Source organism: Stegodyphus dumicola, chromosome 8 (assembly GCF_044657685.1).
Source record: "Stegodyphus dumicola isolate Sdum_Otavi_A_Nest chromosome 8, ASM4465768v1".
In the NCBI taxonomy this organism is placed as follows: domain Eukaryota; kingdom Metazoa; phylum Arthropoda; class Arachnida; order Araneae; family Eresidae; genus Stegodyphus; species Stegodyphus dumicola.
Genome location: NC_140775.1, coordinates 33,806,174 through 33,826,828, shown reverse-complemented (window position 1 = coordinate 33,826,828; position 20,655 = coordinate 33,806,174). Strand labels below are relative to the sequence as shown.

At 31.8% G+C, this 20,655-nt stretch overlaps 1 protein-coding gene across 4 annotated transcripts in view; it reads left to right on the top strand.

Moving 5' to 3' along the window:
- Positions 1–20,655, top strand: part of LOC118182896 (uncharacterized) — a 462,070-nt gene that overhangs the window by 408,321 nt on the left and 33,094 nt on the right. For 3 of the 4 annotated variants that reach the window (XR_015042537.1, XR_015042535.1, XR_015042536.1), the window contains exons 25-27: positions 2,257–2,441; positions 4,950–5,125; positions 8,878–8,922. Coding sequence is in view for 1 of the 4 variants with exons in the window: in XM_085821730.1 (XP_085677856.1) it covers positions 2,257–2,441; positions 4,950–5,125 (361 nt within the window). In the remaining 3 variants the exon portion in view is untranslated. The remainder of the gene's footprint in view (positions 1–2,256; positions 2,442–4,949; positions 5,126–8,877; positions 8,923–20,655) is intronic. The other variant, XM_085821730.1, reaches the window with a different exon arrangement.

Genomic DNA, 20,655 nt, shown 5'->3' with positions numbered 1-20,655 from the left:
CAATATGATTTTTTAATATTAACTTTTCATCAAGAGTAATATTTAAGTCCTATCTGTGTGTTTAACAGTACTTACTATTGTGCCAGTAAAATAATAAGATTAATTTTAGCAAGTGAACTATTTTTATAAAGGAACCAACAGCGCCTTTTTAAGTGTTAAATTTTAATCAAACAATTCACATTTTGAAGAAGTATATTAAATTCATTCAGATAATTACGTATGCTAAATAGAATTACGTATGCTAAATCATAATGTTATCAACAATAACATTAATGGGAAGTAACAAGTACTCTATATCCATTGGTTTATTTTTCTACTTCTCATATTTAAGAAAACGATAGTTTTTTTCTTTGAATATCAGATGGCCAAAGAATGACTTAAATCATTCTTCAGCTGAAGTGAGATTCCTAATTTAAAACCTTCATTAAACAAACATAGTGAACATCATGCCAATTTCTATCCATTCATATAAATTCCTTTTACAATATGTTTTATAATTCCGTACAGTTTTACTTTCTATCAGTCTTTTGAGGTACATTGTGTTTTTAAGTGTCGACTTAGGTAAAATAAATTGCATTTTGTAATTTTAATTGAAATAGAAATGTGTTGTCTGTTTAAATAAATGAAACATAATTTCTTTGCTTAATTTGTTTGAAAAATTGTATTTTGAATTATTTTTACAGAGTTCTTTCCATTAAGATTCTTTTACTTTTTAAAATATTATAATACTTTTAACTTCTGTATTATTATACAAAGGAACCTCGGATCACGAACGCCTCACTTCACGAATAATTATATTCACTAAAAAATCATCGGAACAAAAAAACACCTCAGATGATGAGATACTCAAGTTAACAACATATGATTTTTCGTTAACCTATGCTGCATAATTAACACACAGAAACTTCTAGAAACATCATTTTAATATTTTCCATTGCTCAACTCTTATTAATAGAGCCTGCCAGCAAGTGACTTAACAGAATCATGAATTCGACTTGGAGGCAGTTATGGCCAGATTGCATTGCAGACAGAGGCTTCAAGCGATTTGATATTTAGGACGTTTCTGTTATCTACGATTTTGAGTCGAATGGAAGCCAGTGAGTCTCAAGCACAGTCTATTGTCCCTTAAACGCAAAAGAAGATGTCTTCTTAAAGACTTAAAGTCGATAAAAGAAGATGTCTCCTTAAAGACTTTACAAGATGTTTTATAGAAGATAATTTCGCATAATACCTTTCCACTTATACTGTCCAGTCTTCCTCACAAATGTACAGTAAAACTAAATTAAGTTTTTGTTTTTTATCTTTTTTACACTATATTTATCTTTTTCGTTTTATATTTAATGATCTTCATTGGTCTTTGATTACGACATTGTGCACAAAAAAATTGTTTTGGTTTGCGAACATTTCGGTCAACGAACGGTTTTAACAAATTAAGTTCATGAACCGAGGTTTCACTGTATAACAATATTTATATATCTTATAAACTGTTGATCTTCCCAATAGCTCAGAATTTTTTTACTAATTTTACATTTAAATTAGGACTTTAAATAATAGTACAGTTATCCTCGAGTTAAAGAAAGAATTCCGTATGTCTCAATTTAAATAAAAATCCAGAAAATTTATCTTAAAAAGAAAGACGTGTCTAAATCTTAGGCAGATGGAAACTAAATCCCTATCATAAAATAACCTAGAGGCTCAAATGAAAAGAACAAGGAGAAAGTTCTCGAGAAAATTAAAAATACAACTTCAGCGAACACACGGGTGATAAGATAACAAGAAATCCTTGTTGCTCATATATACGTGTAATTGTATATTTTCAATATGCTCTACAAAATCAGGCAATTGGCTTTAACGTGACATTCACTTTATCATGGTGAGATGAAAGCGAACATAAAATTTCTGGGTTTAATTCTCTCTATAATTTGATTCTTTTTTAACAAAACGATAGCTTGTATACCACTTTTGATAATTTTACTAGTTCTGGTACAACAGAAGATCACGGACTTCGTAATACTTCAAGGCCACAAGTGTGATTACAAACTGATAATATTTAATGAAATATTGGAGAATTTGAAATTTTTTATATTGATTCTTCTTGAATATGAATCGGTGTTCAACAGTTACCTCCTTACTCAGTTGTTCTAAATGTTTAGGCAGAGTGACAGCAAGGGTCACTATTGACGTAGTCGAAGAATTCTCTTAACTATTTTCAATTTAAACTATTGTATGTTTCATCTCTTAACTGTTCTTTGCCAGCGTGGAGAACCAGAGGCGAACGCGGTACTTTTCCCGCTGCAGCAACCCGGAGTGGAAACAGACCATGGTTTACCCGAACGTCCCTCAGGATCAGCTGAAGAAAAAGCACCTCGAGATATCTGTTTGGAACTACGACATCAATAGGCCCTCCGAGTTTCTTGGAGAAGTAATACTTGATCTAAAAGGTGATTGATATGCATTATTCTGTTAGCTGGTTTTTCATCTTCTTGAAAGTATCCCACATATATTTCCCTGACATTTACGCTGCAAAAATTAACTTCTTACTTCCGTATGTAAAAATAGATAGTTCAGGTCCCTCAGAAACTCGAAATAAAAGGCCATAGCCCTCGAGATCATATTCACTTGTAAACTGTTCAAATGTTTATATTTACTATCTTTTTTTATTTATTATGGTCAATATTTTACAGTATTTTAGTCTTCAAATATTGAAGCAAACTTTCCTCCACATACGTTATCGAAGCCTCACAAATATTTTGTCATTAAATTACCTCCGCCATAAAACCACTCAAAATTCTTAAAATAATGAAGCTGTATCCTCAGAAAATGAAATCTTCTCATTTTGTTGTATTGTTCTCTTGTCGTTACGGCATAAAGATGGTGGAACCATTATAAAATCGAGTTCCTGAGGAAAGTAACTCTCATCAAAGCTGTCGTGAGCGTCCATACGAAGACATTAACTATGGCAAACTTGCCGAAGTTGGCAACAACGTTATTTTCAAGTTGCCCATCGTTCTCCAAGTCACAAGGGTGTCCTAACATAAAAATCATAAATGTGCCGACACTCTTATGAAATTATGCATCATGAAGAAACCAAACTTCATCAAAGCTGCAGGCACACCCGTGTGAAGATCTTAATCATGGCAAACAGTTGCCTAGTTGCATAAACGTTTCAGCACCTTTATAAAATTTTCTGAAATCATTTATATGGCAGGACATAAAAAACTCTTGCTTTTTACTTCCTTGAACAAAGTAAAAAGTAAGTATTGTAATCGCGAAAACTTTCAGGCAGCATATTTCAACGAAAATATCCATTTTGACCGCTTTCGAATGCAATTTAACGATGTTTTTGAGTGATATCTGTACGTAAGGACAGAATAAAATACTCTTTTCCTTCATAAAAATTATAAAACTGCTTTAAAATTAATTCTGAAGATAATTTTTCGTGGCGTCTGTACGAACGTATGTACGTACGTGCGTACGTACGAATCTCGCATAACTCAAAAACGAAGAACATATGCCTCAGAACGTTGAAATTTTGTATATAGGACTGCTATAACATGTAGATGTGCACCTCGTATTTTAGTTGCAATCGGCCGCGCAAAACGTATATATATATATATATATATATATATATATATAACAAAGTGGATATATAACAAAGCGGGTAACAATGTGGATATATATATATATATATATATATATATATATATATATATATAACAAAGTGGATATATAACAAAGCGGGTAACTTTGTTACCCGGCTCAGTGATCTCAGTTTCTTTACTCTTATATGTTTGTAAATTGTACATTTTTTGCTTTAAAAATGATTGAATTTGATTGAATTATGTTGTTCTTATCTTCCGGTTAAGGTTTTCATGCCTTTAGTAAATCTGTATGCAATATCTTTAGAATTATCAAGAATTTTTAAGTTGTTAAGTGCCGCTAAGCCTAATATTTTTTTTGATGGCGGCCATGTTTGCTTACATTTGAAATTTGGCAGAATAGCGGATTTGTTGCGAATTTAAAGAAACTAAGCTTCAAAATAGCAACGATAACGCCGTCTTTTATTATTGCGAATTAAATCATGCTTAATCCATTCTGGAATTTATTCGAGGAAATAAGTGTTTTAAGATTTACTTTGTAATTTTTCATGTAGATATTTTGAGTTTTTATGTATTTTTGCCTTGTTGAGAAGTGAGAACTGAATTAATTGAATGAGAAATACTGAGTCGTCTGTGAAATCTGTTTCTTTTTTGTTTTGTTTGCTTAATTTCTTTTATACATCGTTTCAGATTTATTATAGTATTTGAAGAGAAAATGTGGCAACGATTAGATAATTCTTTAAATGATATAAATTTTGTGCATTCTGAGTTATAATATGAACGAAATATAATACTGTTAAGTGAACCTAGCACCAGAGTGTCGCTATAGTAAACAAATACTAGAGTGAATTTTAAAGAATGCATTTATTCTATTTTGGTTTATGCGCTGTCGGCGAAGTAGATTTAATTCAATCCAATAAGTTTAAACGAAATGCAATAAAAAATGCGTATAATTTAATATTCCGTACAAGGAAGTCATGTGGTGTACACGTCAGATTTTTTTATACCATGTGGTTACGGATTAGACTCAGCAGTTAATAACTTGTGACCAGCTAGATGAGGCTTCAACCGTTGAGTTAATAGTTTATCTAATGTTGAGTTAATAGTTACTAATAGTTTATCTTTCGATTTTTTTAATGTGTCATTAAGTCTCTTTCTTTAAGTTTACGTCTCTTTCTGCAATCTAGAATTATGGTTTGTGTTTCATCTCTTTTAAGCCATCAATATCAGTTAACGAAGTATGATCACATACTTAGTCATTCTCTGGAAATTTCCCGAATCCCAATAAACCGGGATCATCACTGCATCCACTCTATGAAGCACAATAACTAATACAATATATTTCTTTAGATACGTCTGTCATCGACGAGCAGTCCCGGTGGTACAAACTTCATCCTCACGATCCCAAGAAATATCCGAGTCACTCGTCCACCCTGAACAACGAAGGGGCCATGAAAATGGCAAGACTCAACAACCCCGCTCAAAAATCTCTTTACTTCGAGAACGGGGGAGACGACATCAGAAAGGTAAACGTTTCCCACTGTCTCACTGTTTGTGAAGTACGCTTGGTGTAAGCACGCTATAATGCACTCATCTGTCGTTCGCTGTCGTGAATGACACATTACTTTCTGCTATTGGTCAGATATATGAAATAAAAATACAAATGCCACAGAAAATTAATCAAAACATATTTTTTTTTAAGTTTCAGTTGATAAATTAAATTTATTTATAATTTTCTGCATTCATCAAACTCAAGTTATTGATTTTAGTTGCAATCATGTTTATCTTATGACTTTAATTGTAGAGTTTTCTTGTTTATTATGTATTTATTTTATTCTTATATGTTCTTCTTTCTTTTGTTTTTCCGGCCCACCAGTAGTAAGTCCTGAATCGCGCAAAATAATCTACTTCTTAACAACAGTTTTTTTTTTTTTTTTTTTTTTTTTTTCGAATGCACGAAAGATTTTTCTAAAATTAGCAGCAGTTTCAGACTGACTGTTGTCGAATTTTGAACTTGCAAATGGATTTCACATTGGTCTACTATTCTTTTACTGTTTCAAACTTTTGTAATAACACTGAGAGTAACATTAATGACATGGGATACGATTTCAATTTAGAGACAGTTCATTACCTCTCTTATTTAAATGTATGAAATTTGTTAGTAAAATCATCACATCAAATATTTAAATTCCTACTGAATTCTCCTGAAAGTTTAGTTCCTACTGAATTGCACACTGGTTCAGTCTTTGAGATTCCTAAAGATTTTCCTTACCATTAAAAAGAAGGAAAACTAAATATGCACGAAAGTAATGTACATAAATTAAATATTTTGCTCTTAAATTAATGCTATAAAAGATACCAACCTTATGCATGCACAAATTATATTTAGATTCTAAAATTATTTAAAAGAAATTGCTCACGGAAAAAAAAAGACTTAAATAAAATGAAAAATTGATAAAAAATAAGCACTTTTTATAAACTAAAAAGATATTATTTTCATTATCTTTGATTTAATTTGGTTTAATATTAAATAGCACTTTGATATTTTAAAAAGATCTGCTATATTGCGTTCCCTTATAAAAATAAAGGGAAACAAACATTCTCATACTATTTAAATTTAAAGCTAAGCTTTATGAATTATAAAAAATAACTTTATAAAAGTTTAGTAAATTAGATTATGACAATATTTTAGTTTATTTTATTATCACAGAAGTAGAAATATTTTCCTTTTTGGCTCTTGTTCCTAATAACATATGATGAGCAAATATGGTAAGAAACTCTCAATAAATATAAAGGAATTGCTAGTTACCTGACGCAATGGGTTCTCTTTCTTATCATTTATTAATTGTTATTAAAATTATTATTCTATTCAGCAGTTTTTTTATATTTGATGTTTTGTGTTGCTAAATTTCTTCTAATGCTTTTAATTGATGCAATCTGAAATAACGTAGCATATACGTATACTCATAAAGCTTGAAATTTAAATGTTGTGTGCTATAAAATTATATATGTATATTTATCTTGGTTCAAAAATGTGTTGTTATGTAAAACGGTTAAATGGAAAGAATGTGTTAACTATTGTTCAATGTGAAATGTTTGTTAAGAAATGTGCATGTTCAGTGCAAAAACTAAAACCAAATAATGAATGTATTTAATTAATCAATTATTATATTATATGTCAGATATGTGATTTAATGTCTTTCTTTGATCATCTCGCAGTCACGCTATTTCTTCTTTTCATTAAAAGTTACAGTTTTTTAAAACTTCAAATAAGATCATTGAGAAAATATTACACATTCTCAGTTTTAGGAAATTTATATCGAAATGTATTAACATATAAATTCGACTGAATACATACTTAATAACATATGCAAAAAGAAGAAACTAAATATATTATATTATAACTAAATATATTATATTATAAATATATATTTTATTCTAATGCATGTACTACTATTTCCAACTCTTCCACGCTCAGTTTTTTTAATTTATAAAAACTTGTTTCTTTTTATATTGTAAATATGTGGCAAGTTAGAGGTATTCTCATTATGTATTCTGCTGATATAATTGTTAGCAGATCCATTTTACATTTGGAAAATTTATATTCAAGAAACGAAAAGTGACGAAAGCATATTTGATTTTTCAAGCTTTTCTGCTCCAAAACCCGAATGGCTCTACAGGGTTCCCCTGACTAAAAAACGGCAGTTAGAATTCATCATCAGCGAGATTTATTGAGTATCGCCACCTCCCTACAGTTTTTCCTTTAAGTATTAGCAATGTTATTTTATCTATATGCTTTTTTATTGTAGTAGTTAACACGTCTTTCTAATAATTGGAAGAGATGAGTTCAATCCCCAGTCGGGGCATATCATATAGATGATTTTTCAAAAGTTCCAGCTTGAAAAACCTAAGAAACAGGTCTGTCACTTTGCCAAATGTAGATATATGTAATACATTTTAAAAGTTTATTTTTACTAAAATATTTCATTGAAATAACGCAAACAAATCTTGGAAGGAATCTTGGAATCTTAGCTTGCTGCTATGCCATATTAATTATCTGCCTAATTGCGTAAGTAATTAATGCTTTAAAAATAAACAGATACCATTTTAATTCAAATGTTGAATGGTCATAGCTGATGTAAACATTATTTATCAGTTGTAATGATAGTTAATATATGAATATAAGGATGAAGTAATTTGAAAGTACGTGTAGAAAAGGAAATTGGATATTTATAGAAATTGGATATTTATTGGTATTTAGAAGAGAGAAACACTGAAAAGAGTTGTTTATTATTTTACCTCCTTTAATTTCCCCATTTCCAGAAGTAATGATGGCTCCAGCTTTTTAACGAATATAAAAGTCATAAGAAATGGATAGAAAAGGAAATCTGCCATATGAATGAAGGCTAAAATTCGTAGAAATTTCGAACGATCCTTGCATGCTATCCTGTAGGTGTAGGTGATGAGATCATATTCAAAATCAAATATACGATATTGTTTTCTTCTGAGTGTCACAGTATCAAAATTGTGTACATAGGACAGACGGATATGGATAGAAAGTTTATATCTGTTAGAAACATCAAGATGTATGGATACTTTGGAAGTTATTATAGGCCTGGATACTAGTCATTAAGTATAACTTTAATAATAATCGTTATAGAATAAGAGAGCTACAGTCTATAAAATGCTGTCTGTATTCACTGTATCACATAATCCCATCATCGTGTCACCAAACCATTAACCAAAACAGCCCAAATGCTACTGCTAATGAAACCTTTAGCATTAAAATTCTCTTAATATAAACTTAACTTCCTCTGCATAAATTTAAGTCTTAGTATTCTTCTAATGTAAGCTTCTACTGGAACTCAGACCAATTTGTTTTAATGAAACGTTTGACCATGAATTTTCTCAATGGAAGTTTTAGTCTTAAAATAAAGTTAAACATCAGTCTCAAAATTATTCTTATATGAGTACCTGCCTTAAAATTAGACCAACGTTAATTTTAGCCAATGAAATGTTATGTTACAAGTTTTATGGATTTAACAATTTTTGCAATGTTTAGTCTGAAATTTCCATCGAAACTTTCTGAATATTTTTTTTTCATTCAGTGGAAGCATTAATACATCTACATAAAAATTAATAGTAACGCGAAGAAATAACTGCTTGCGAGATGGTTTCTAAAGAAATGGCTTGCTGTGCATATTGTATGTATAATTATTGGTGTTTTGCTTTGAGTATTGTGTTGTAATTGTTTTGTCCTTTCTCATTGTGCATGCAGCAGCAACACACTGCATAAGTGCGGGACAACTTCCTCCTAATAAAAGTATATTTCTTCTTTCTCTTTCTTTTAACTTCTCTAATCTTCTCTGCTATGTGATCAGTGTTGCCACTCATAAGTATTATAAAAACACTTCCTACGAAAGGAAGTACGCATGAAATATTTCTGTCGTAGAATACGAGGGTAGTTTAAAATATTCAAATAAAATAAGGACACTACAAAATGATGTTACAAATACCGAAAACTTTTCAATACTAATTTATTCTTATTCAACTGTGAACCAAACATATTAGACGCGAAATGCGCACCATGTTCTTTTTTTTTCCTACGTGTGGTAAAAGATAAGCTTATAAAAGGAAAAAAGCTAGCATTTCATGTATGCGTTAAACGAGATTAACATTTTTAAAAAAATTCCCTTCTATAAAGCAGAGGAATGCAAAATTAATTCCATATTACCTTCGGAAGCAAAGAGCTCGTCAATAATAAAGATCAAGTAATAAAAATAAAAAAGAAGATATGTACAGGTGGTATGCATTCAGTCGAGATTGTCATAAATTGAAATAATGCATTAAAGTAAGCGGCATAATCAAAATTAACTCTTTTTATCATGATTCAGTTTATAGCAAACACATAATAAAAAAATTAAAAAGAATGTAAAATGGGTAACAAAATGGAATGGGAAAATAAAATAGAATCAACAACTTGAAACTGAGTTGCTTAATAAACATGCCTTAATAAAAGACAATATTCGCATTTTAAATTAGTGTTAAATTCAAACTTCTAGTGGTAAGAGAAAAAAAGAGCAGAAGTAGGATGTTAGTATTCCTAATAAAATAAAGAGCAGAAGTAGGGGAGTAAAACAGCAAAAGTAGGATGTTAATAGTCATTTGTGTAAAGCAGTTATAATAGAATTCCTTTAAAAGATACCTAGCCACATTAGATAAAGCAAAGGCGACGATAACACTGGCATTTTGGTTGAATACAAATTTAAAGGATACGGCGTTCTTAAGCGAAACTAACTAGAAGTATGAAACGCATAAACACGGGGGGGGGGGGGGGTACAGTCGACCTGGAAAACAAAGAAAATCAAGAGACACTGCTAGAAAAATTTTGCTTAATAAAAATATTGTTTCAAAATTAGTTATCCGATTAATCAACTCGAAAAAATTAATCGAAAATGCAGTGAAATTTAATTAATCTGAAATCAGATCATTCCGAATTTCGGTTAATCTGGACAAAACGAAAGTCTCTAGAATTTCAACTATAAGGTATTTCTCTCGTCTACTTAGCGAGCTTTCGGGGTATAGTGGTCTGCACGATCAGCGCTTAATTGAGAGGTCCGCGTTTCGATTTCCGGCGAAGGCGTTGCATATTTTTCCATCTCTCTTGATACCACTTTTCAAACGGATTAAAGCACACATCGGTAATAGTGGCAACGAGCTCGCAGATGAATTAGCAAAAGAGGCATCAAACAGTTCTTCCCTTCCAAATTACTCAATTCCATATCTAATATCATTACTAAAAACAAAATTAGAAACAAAATTAATGCACTTGTGGAAGCAAACCTGGACTGAGGCAACAACTGGCAGAAGAACTTTTACTTTCATATCAAATCTTTCCAGATCATTAATATCTACCAACCGTTCAATTACATTTTTCCTAACAGCTCATGGTCCATTTACAGAATACCTTCATAGCTTCGGACTTCACCTTACATATCTCTGTACCTGTGGGAATGAAGGCACAATAGACCATCATCTCTTTCACTGCAACCTTACTAAAGATTATCACCTTAAAGCATACAATTTAACTTCTGTTCAGTTACGGTTTCAACAGTTATTAAAAAGTAATATTCTAAGAAATCATCTTCAAAATATAATAAATTATATCTCCGCAAACATCGATAATCTTAAAAGAACTTGAAATCATATTATTCTACTATGTTTATTTACCTTACTTAATACGCTATTCTTTTTGCTACCTCATTTTAATGCTTTCACTCAAGACCATCTTTATTTAAGTACATCTTCAAGATTTCCCAAGCTGAATCACGAATTTAAGAATATTTTCTATCTCCTTAATATATTAATCTTCTTAATTAATTAAACTCAAGATTATTAGTCAAGACTTTTACTCAAGAATGACTCTCTATCCAAGAATTTTTCCAAGAATTTTTCATTCAAGTTATCCTAATTCATTCAAATACTATTTCTCATCAACTTTTATTCAATTACTGCTTTTCATTCTCCATAATTAAAAACTATACTCTTATTCTAAACTCTTTACAAAACTTACATTCTCAGCCCCTACTATTCTCATACATTATGTTGTTCATTATTAAAATTTATAATGATCTTCTTAAGTATTTACTTATGTATCTATGTTTCATTTACTTACATATTTATTTAGGTATTATGTATTTATATTTTTATCATTTTTAAATTTTTATTATATAATTCTCAAAATTCTAATACTATATTGACTTCATATATAACAACATTGTATTTAGGCATTTATCTAATTCTAAATTTTTAATCTTTATTTATTGTATCTATTTATGTATTTATATATTTATTTATTGATATTTATTTTTATTATGTAATTATCCAAAGTTTAAAATTTTATTGTATTTTATATATAACACACTTGTTAGATGATTCCATCAGTTGAGCTGAATGTTTAAAGGCGGTGCAGCTGCTCATCTGATGGTGAATAAATAAATAAATCTCTCTTGCTTCCAAAAAATCCTAATGTCTCTACACAACTATGAAAAAAAATATTTCTAGAACACTTTCGATTATTTGAAACACCAACGAAATTTGCTAGTCTCTCACGTTCAGATTACCAAGTGTCCATTCCATACGCTGTTTCACGATAAATACAATATCAAAAATACTGCTTGTATGTTTCTAGACAAAAATGTTTAATACTTCGAGAGCTCTCGCTCTCGAAGTATTAAACATTTTTTGTCTTGAACCAGACTGGCTTCGGATCTTTACTGATGGATCCCTCCTGTCTGATGACCCTAATCCTGGAGTTTTCTCCGAAATTTTTCCCTTTCTATATCCCTGTGGTCCGAGATTCTGCGTTTGAGGCTGAAATAGCTGCGATTCGCACAGCTCTGTACCAGCTGCCATGCCACTTGGAAAAATTCACAAGAGCCGTTATCCTCAGTGATTCCAGAGATTCTCTGTTAACTATCGTTTCAGATATCCCATATCACAGGGCATACTGGATTGTCGACATTGTCTAAAAAACATGGCATCACTTGAGAAAACTGTAGTTCTCCAGTGGGTTCGTGCCCACTGTGTGGTTCCAGGCAACGAGAAAACCAACTTTCCAGCAAAAAAGTGCGCTTTAATCATGCAGAATATTTCTCGTGCTATGCCTTTCCATACTGTTAGGGATCTTATTAAAAAATCTTTTAAAGTATTTACTCAAGATCTCTATCATCGTGTTTCTCAGAAGTCTTGTAAGAATGCTATCCCAAATTTGTGTAATGGCCCAAGGCGGAGAGCTGTGGCTGAATTCCGCCTTGCCACCGAACATGACTGCCTACGATATCATCTCCATAGATTCAAAATTGTTCCTTCTCCAATGTGCACTTTGTGGAGTTCTGAAGAGGTGGTGGACACCACACACCTTCTCTACTGTTCTGCTCTGCGCAAGACTTTTCTCGCCGAGCGTTACTGGGAGGCAAGAGATATGTTAGATTAATGGACTGTGTTGCAGCTATTTTTAATATTGTGTTGCTGTATTCTGTGTTTTTTGTTCTTGTTTTTACTGTAAATGTTTCCAATCTGCCATTGGAAATAAAAAGAAGTATGAGACTACAGTATAAAACTAGCCAAGAGTATCAGACTATTTAACAATGGCAGTTCATCCAAGATTTAATTCTCAGCCAAAATAGTTTAGACTGACTGCATGAGATGTACGTGTTTTTCTCCGATATGTTACATGAATACTAACTAGTTTCCTTCAGTTTCTTTATAGAGGACTTCCTTATCTTAGGACGTATTTGAATTAACCAGACAGTTAGCCTTCTCGTACCTTGCCATGATCAGCGAACCAAACATTATTTTGTAATACATTCAACATTCGATGTGGGATCTTTTCCTGTTTGTACTTCTCTTTCACAGCCCTCATTGTCAAGTTAAACAGCTATTTTGTTTTCCAGTGTTTACATGAGAAGGTATTTGAACAGGTAATTTATTTAGATGTTGCAGTCTATGACAAATGAGAGGGTATTTCTGCCTGTTTTAGATACATGACGAAATTTTGAAATGCTGAATATAAATTTTGATACAAACAGACATTAGTGTAAAATAATAGCATCGGGTTTGTTATAAAATTACATTCAATAATAATATTATAATCGTAGTGAGAACATTTACGATCTAATTAGGCCTAATCTGATGACTCATTTTAACTTCTGCGCAAAATTCTTGTGTCGACCATTTAAGGTCTATGGAATCGATATACTTTAAAACCAAATTCCGGCTCCGTGTAAATTATCAGGTGACTTATCACCTTGTCTTAAACTTTCCTTGAAATAATAATAGAAAGAACTCAGTAGATGGTTTAAAATAAACCTTTTTATTAACATTTCTAATTAACAAACTGCACAGCTCGTGTGGTATAAAATAAGTCATCATGGCTTGCAGGTTTTAAGCTAATGTAAAACATAAACATAAAATTTACAAGAAAAAGTCCTATTGGTCCTGTCACGCGACTAAACACAGCTAGCAAAAGATTAAAGTCAATCCAGGTAATTTATGGGCTTAGTGTAAACAGTACGAAGAAAGATTTGCCAGAAGCTCTCCCCTGACTTACAGAACTTTGTCCTTATGCAAATTAACTTATTTACATCCTGGTTCAAAAAATATAAGATATGGATTAATAAATACAAAACCTTGAAAAAGTACCTCTCAAATAAATAATCTTGTGGGGCTAAATGATATTCGCATCGGAAAGTTAAGACAATATCCCCCGAACTTCATATTAAGTAAGTTTCCTGAACCTTGTTCTGTAAGTAATACATTCTGTCTGTATTCATGGCATTTATGACTACGGAAGAATTTTAAAAATATGAATTTTAAAATAAGGATATCCAAAATGATAACATGAAGAAAATTCAATCTAAACAGTATTAAAGTAATCTTCATAATTTTATTTATTGTAACGATACAAATAATAAAACCGTATTCGTAACTCAAATTAATAACAATTTTCAGATATATTTCTAAACATTCCCCGCAAATAACTTTTAAAACTGTTTCCTATTTGTCTGCAAACCAGAGAAACACTCATCACACAGCAGCGAAGATTTAAATCCTCTATCTCTTTATATTCCTTTTTTGTAAATCAATGTTGAACCGTGTTATGATTGTGTACAATGAGCTTGACACATGCTAGATGTTGTAATATTTGCCTGCTTTATGCACTGCTATCTTGTCACCACCCTTATAGTGCTGTTGTACATTTTGTTGTACAAAGATTACTTTCAAAAGAATTAAATTTTTGCATTCGGGAGAAACCATAAACTCAATGAAATGAGTTATAGATTGATTTTAAAAACCTCTTATAAATTATACTAATTTTATGAATATTAATTTACTGAAATAATTCATTTTCCCAAACATCCTTTGGTACTTCCTGATTATCCGCTCCACAAAAAGCTTTGTGGATCCACACTCATTGGCAACATTTTGAATATATGAAAAATTTTTTGAGTATATTGAAGGCTTATAGTACCTATGAACCGTAAAGACACTCAAACAAACTGTTCTGAAATAATAATAAAAAGAAGCATTATATAAGAAACAGGAAATTTAATAAGAAAAAATTTATATGGCAATAATTAAATTTTTACAGCTGGTGAATACTGTTCAGCTATTGATTATACATATGTGCGGTATGCGCTTGCATGAATTACCTACTGTCGTGTATTTGCGCGAAACTGCATCAAAAACACGCGGGTTCTACCGAATGTTAAAAGAGGGGATGGAGATAGTCAAAAAATATTCATCTTCTTAATATTATGAATGCGAGTCGATTAAAAATCCAAATCTAATTTCTTCAATTTATTCCCATATACTTACGTATACAGATTAAACTGAAACTGTAAAACTAAAACTGTATAATTATGCCATAAAACTCAAATTGTATAACTGTACTGGTAAAACTCTGTAACAAAACTGAAAAATCATAAAAATATTTTTATAAAAATAGCATTCAGTTCTGCTATCTAATAAAACCAAATCTATCGTTTGATTAAGATTCAAAAAAATCAAAAACAGTTACAACAGTATTTTGTTTTTTTCCCGTAGATTTTAATTTTGCTGTAGATGACGGGTGCAGTTAGGATAGCTACAGAAAGAACTCTAGCCGAAGTTCATAAGATATGGCGTTAAATATAGCTATTGATATGTATCACATAATAATAAAAACTTATCTTTAAAATGTCAACATTCGGTTTTGGAATACAAAAAATATCCCTGCAAGGCACCAGTACATTTGAACATCAAAATCTTATATAATATTGTCGTAATTAAAACTTTTGAATATATTATTGAGAAGTAGGTATTATTTTTATTACTCAGAATTGTCTGATGAGAAACAATATACTGCATTATATGAATGAAAAATATAATATGACATCGATCTTCAAAAGCTTAAAAATTTTCATCCCAAAGTGTCTCTTTTGTTAACACGCATCTCTTTTGTTAGTTGTAAACATTAGAGAAAGAGTTTCGGAAAAATCACTCGAGTTTTATCATGTACTACATTGTTTTTAAATAAACCATGAAGGTCCATACTTAAAGAATAGTTATAAATTGTTTGATACCAGATAAAAACATAAAAATTCATTAATGTTTGCTCGACACATTTAATATTGAATCTAGATAACACTGAATGGCTGTCTAACAATTGGTGATGCCAGTATGACTTAAAATAAAATCTAAAAAAATAGAAAAATATAAGAAATAAGGAATAACTAAAATTCATAATTTAATTACACTAATACGTATAATATTCCATCTTTTTGTATTAAAGGCATTACTCATAGGAAGACGAGTATTCTAAGAATATTATATTTAGTCATTAGCCACCTGAATATTCCGCGTTATTATTAGTTCAACTCCAGAGAAAGCAGGCAAACAATGCATGTTGGCAACTAGCTTTCAAAAACTAATCATCTACGACGAGCGCATTCTAATCTGTTTCTACGTATTAGTCCGTTATGGTGCACTTGAGTAGGAAAGAAATGAGCAACCAGGCTCTGTACTGCTTTATTCTTCGTCCAGAATTATTCTCTAAACGCAACAATAGATTCTTGGCCAACTACCGAATAAGGATAATGTTTTGTTCATCCTTATATGGTGCTCTTACCACATCATGATGATCAGGTTCCTGGAGGAGGTATATCAATAAGAGAGAAAACGCTTCTGTAGTTATTCTGTGAAATTTATTCTATTATACCGGAACAAATGTCTTAACAAGCTCTACTGGTTCATCCAAAGATTTTCAAGACAATGTTCCCAAAATGGAATATGATAGCAAACGAAATGGAAAGAAGTATTATGCTTCTAGCCTGCATAGCAAGGAATGGAATTTTAAAAACAAGGTTTATTGCTGCTGAACATTTCTTGAGTGACCCTACAGAGCAAGCATAACCGAAGTACTGAGAAATCTTGGTTCCTGGAATTAACTATGAGCGGTAGGTCTCTTGATCATCCTTCCTATTCGGATGCTTATTTCACGTAATACTGAGAAGGACCCATCTAAGATAAAGTTCGGTATGGATTGCCCAAATAAAATAATCATTACAGGACCAAAACCAATATTTACATATCCTTGAATTTCTGTTGGTCCTTCGCATGCCTTGGAGTGCAGTTATATACCATTATACTAAGACATCTTGTTTAAAACGTACTCAGTGGAAAATAATAAGGGAGATAAAATTTTATAAAGAATGAAATACGACTTTTTTTTTAAAATAGCTAGAATGAGATATTTCATTCTAAAAAATCAGATCCTTCAGTTAAAAATGTGAAGATAAAACTCTCATTGAGTCACAATTTTCAGATCAAAAACAAAGGGATATACTTATAGATTTTGAAGATAGCAAGTTTAAATCACTTTACTTTCAAACTTGAGTATATTAACAGATTGCTTAGAATGAAAGATGTAAATATAAGATACTATAGGTAAGATGGTAATTGAACTGATAAAGAGAATCCAACGAAAATAGCTGCAGTAACTCGAGAAATTTTATTTGTTTAAATATATTAGCATTCGCTTACATTTGCTTATAAATAGAACTGATTGTTCTGGAAACTAGATGAAATCGGGATACTCAAATATTTTAGAAAAAGAACGCACAAAAACTAGAGTATAATTTTTAGACAGAATAAATTCTATTTTATTGGAGAAAAGACTGTCTTCCTTGGCATTCTGCTTATAAGTTATCCGACTTTTTTGTTTGACATTATATAATAGAGTATTAACGGATAAACGGCATACAATATAAAGGTAAGCTTACATTTAAAAATATGAGAAAGAAATTAATACATGATAAAGTGACATCCTTAGTTTTGATTATACTACTCTTTTGCCTTCCGAAAGGTTAAAATTCAGCTTTCCACCTAAAAGAAAAGTTATCACATTACGCGACGATAATCAACGCAGATCTTTCAAGACCGATGAAGCATATGGACAAAACAACAGTACAAAATTGGGCCTTTTTCAAATGGTAAACAAGCTCTAGAACAGGCGTATTAATTGCATCGGATACCCTCAGTATATTAGCAGCTATTTATCCTGATATTTTATTTACGAGTCAAATCAACTTTGAAACCTTTGCGGCTATTGTCGTTGGAAATTCGATAGTTTTCATTATAAGCAAATATTCATGATGTCGTTTAACTAAAGAATAATACTTGAAAGCTTTTGCCATCAACACGATAAAAAGGTCATTGGATATTTGAGTCACTTTGTTGGAAATGGAAACTTGAGCTTATTTGAAACATAAAGAATTTAGGATGTATAGAAAATAGTGTGATTGCTTAGCAAACACAACTCTCTCGTCCAAGCAATCTTAGGATCGATTCCCTTTAGAAGTTAGATCTTTAACATGACAGTGCAAATTAGAGAAGACATTAGTCATTTAAACCGAACTTTCAAAAAGCATGTGGGGAAAACTAGCAGACAGTTTAATGTTTAGTACTTATAATCCAGTGGAGTGTTCATTTACGTAATTCACAACGTAAAAACGAGCTTTAATTTTCTTGTTCATAATCGTTGAAATGAATTTGGAAACTGAAGATGAATTGATAGAGGAAATATAATACATCTTTCTGTGAGCTACAGGTGCAGTTACCTACATTTATTGTCCTACAGCTATCATCGTATAGAGCAGTGCTTCTCAACCTTTTTTGGTCCGCGGACCGGTAAAACTTACGAAAAGATTTCGTGGACCGGTGGTTTCCCCCTTCGCACCCCAAAAAACTTTACAAGCTATTCAAGAATTACTACATAAGTTAATTGTAGTATTTTTATTACCATTTGCTACAACCACATTTAAATATAAAGATAAGTAAATATTGTAATTATTACATATCAGTATAAATATCATATATAAGTAAATAAACCTTTAAGAAAAATCACACAATATTACAAAAAATAATCACAAAAACCCTTGCATATAAAAATGGATCAGTGACGGTTCCTGGACAAGCGAATGAGGATCCCTTGTCTACCATACCTGAAGCACCACTTGTCAACCTCTTCTCTCCCTCAAATGGCAACAACTAAAATAATCGGAATTCATAATAATGCTTTCCTTGGAAAGAATATCTCTACAAAAAACACATTCAGGTTTTGGACAATTTTCTTCTGATTGTGGCCAAAGGAAAAAACCATATTTCAAATAGCCTGCGATATAGTGCCTTACAAAGCGTTTTCTCTTTTTGGCATATTGTGGACTATATTCACCTTCATCTGTATTCGAAGGGGAGGACGACGTACTTGGTTTTAGAATATCCTTTCTTTGGACGAAATTTAGTAATGTGCCTTTAGTTTCCTTCTTACTCATCCTGGTTATTGATTTTTAATCTACCTAAAGTTAAAGAAATACTGTATATACCCGCGTATAAGTCAATACCGCGTATAAGTCGACCCCTCCACTTCGACATAAAAAATTCGTTGAAAATAAGAAACCCACGTATAAGTCGACCCCCCACTTCCGAAATCGATCGAGAAACTTCGAAAACATTTATTCAAATACTACATTTATAGAACTCTTCTGTCGTCATTGGCTCGTCATCATACATATTTTCAGTCTCGAACTCTGTATTGTTACAATCACTACTAGAGCCTTCGTCGTCATTTTCCCTTTCAAAAACAGCATCATCTGCCGCGCCGTCTAGTTCGTTGCTAACACAACATTTTTTAAAAGATTTTATAATCATTTCAGAGGGTATTTCGTTCCAAGCATCTTTAACCCACTGAGCAATTAATGTAATATCAAGCTTTTTAATGTTGCCTCCCTTTGTAAATGTTGGTCGACCGGAACTAATCTCCTCTGCCCAATATTTTCTAACATTTACTTTGAAGGGCTTATTGAGGCAGACATCTAGGGATTGAATGACGGATGTCAATCCTCCCGGAATTACGGCCACAGTCGTTTTTAGGTGTTTTGTCACTTTTGTCACTTCTTCAGAAAAGTGTCCACGAAATGAATCGTATACTAAATCGTATACTGTTTGGTGCGTTGGCGCAAACACAAACCATGGCGATTCATAAATTTAGTGCACCAATGTGTTGATGCACGAAACGTGTTTGGAACACCATACTGATCGGTTATTCGGGGGCCGAAAATTCTTTGGTTTAATCGAAACATACTCTAGTTAAAGTATGAAACTCTGTGATTAGTTCGTCACATAATTTAAGTCATGAAATTACTTCAAGTAAGTGACTTATTTGATAAGTCGACCAATTTGAGTGCTGGAAGAAAACAACTGCATTATATAAAGAAATTTTGGAACTTCCGATTCTTTTTATTTTTTATGGCCCCGCGTATAAGTCGACCCCCCACTTTGAAGTCTTTTTTTGTCCAAAATATCTCGACTTATACGCGGGTATATAAGGTAGTAGTTATAGCACAGTATTAAATTCAGTGGTTAATAAAAACATACGCTGGTGTATTGTTTTCAGTTGTCCAAGCGTGCAGAAGAATGTAAGCAAGATAAAAAGCGAAACCTGACCTAAGAAGCCTTAAACACTACGATAGTTATTCAGCGTTCAAGTAATCAAAGATACTCAAGGCAGGTAGGGGCACTATTGTTACTATAATGTAGGTGCTGTGGCAATATCGGTTGTCGGCCTATGACACTTTGGGTTTTCAACAGATAGCTGGATAGTTCGTGGACCGGCAAATATTTCTTCGGACCGGCGGTTGAGAAACACTGGTATAGAGCTATAAGATAATTCTTAGTAAAACTTTCAACAGACAGAAAAGAGCTGGACCTGATTGGCGAAACTTGATGCAATGGAGGAATGGATTTGATAGAATGTAGAGACTGAGATACAATGGCGAAAAGTAATTACATTTTACCTCTTTTTTCGCATCATTCAAGGAAGCTCGCAGAAAGCCTAAAGCTGTTTCATGAGAACCATTTTCAGGCGCATATGCTTATACATTCATATATTGTTTGATTAAAAACAGAATTAACTGCTATGTAGGATAGGATAATTAAAATTGGAGAATCAGACAAT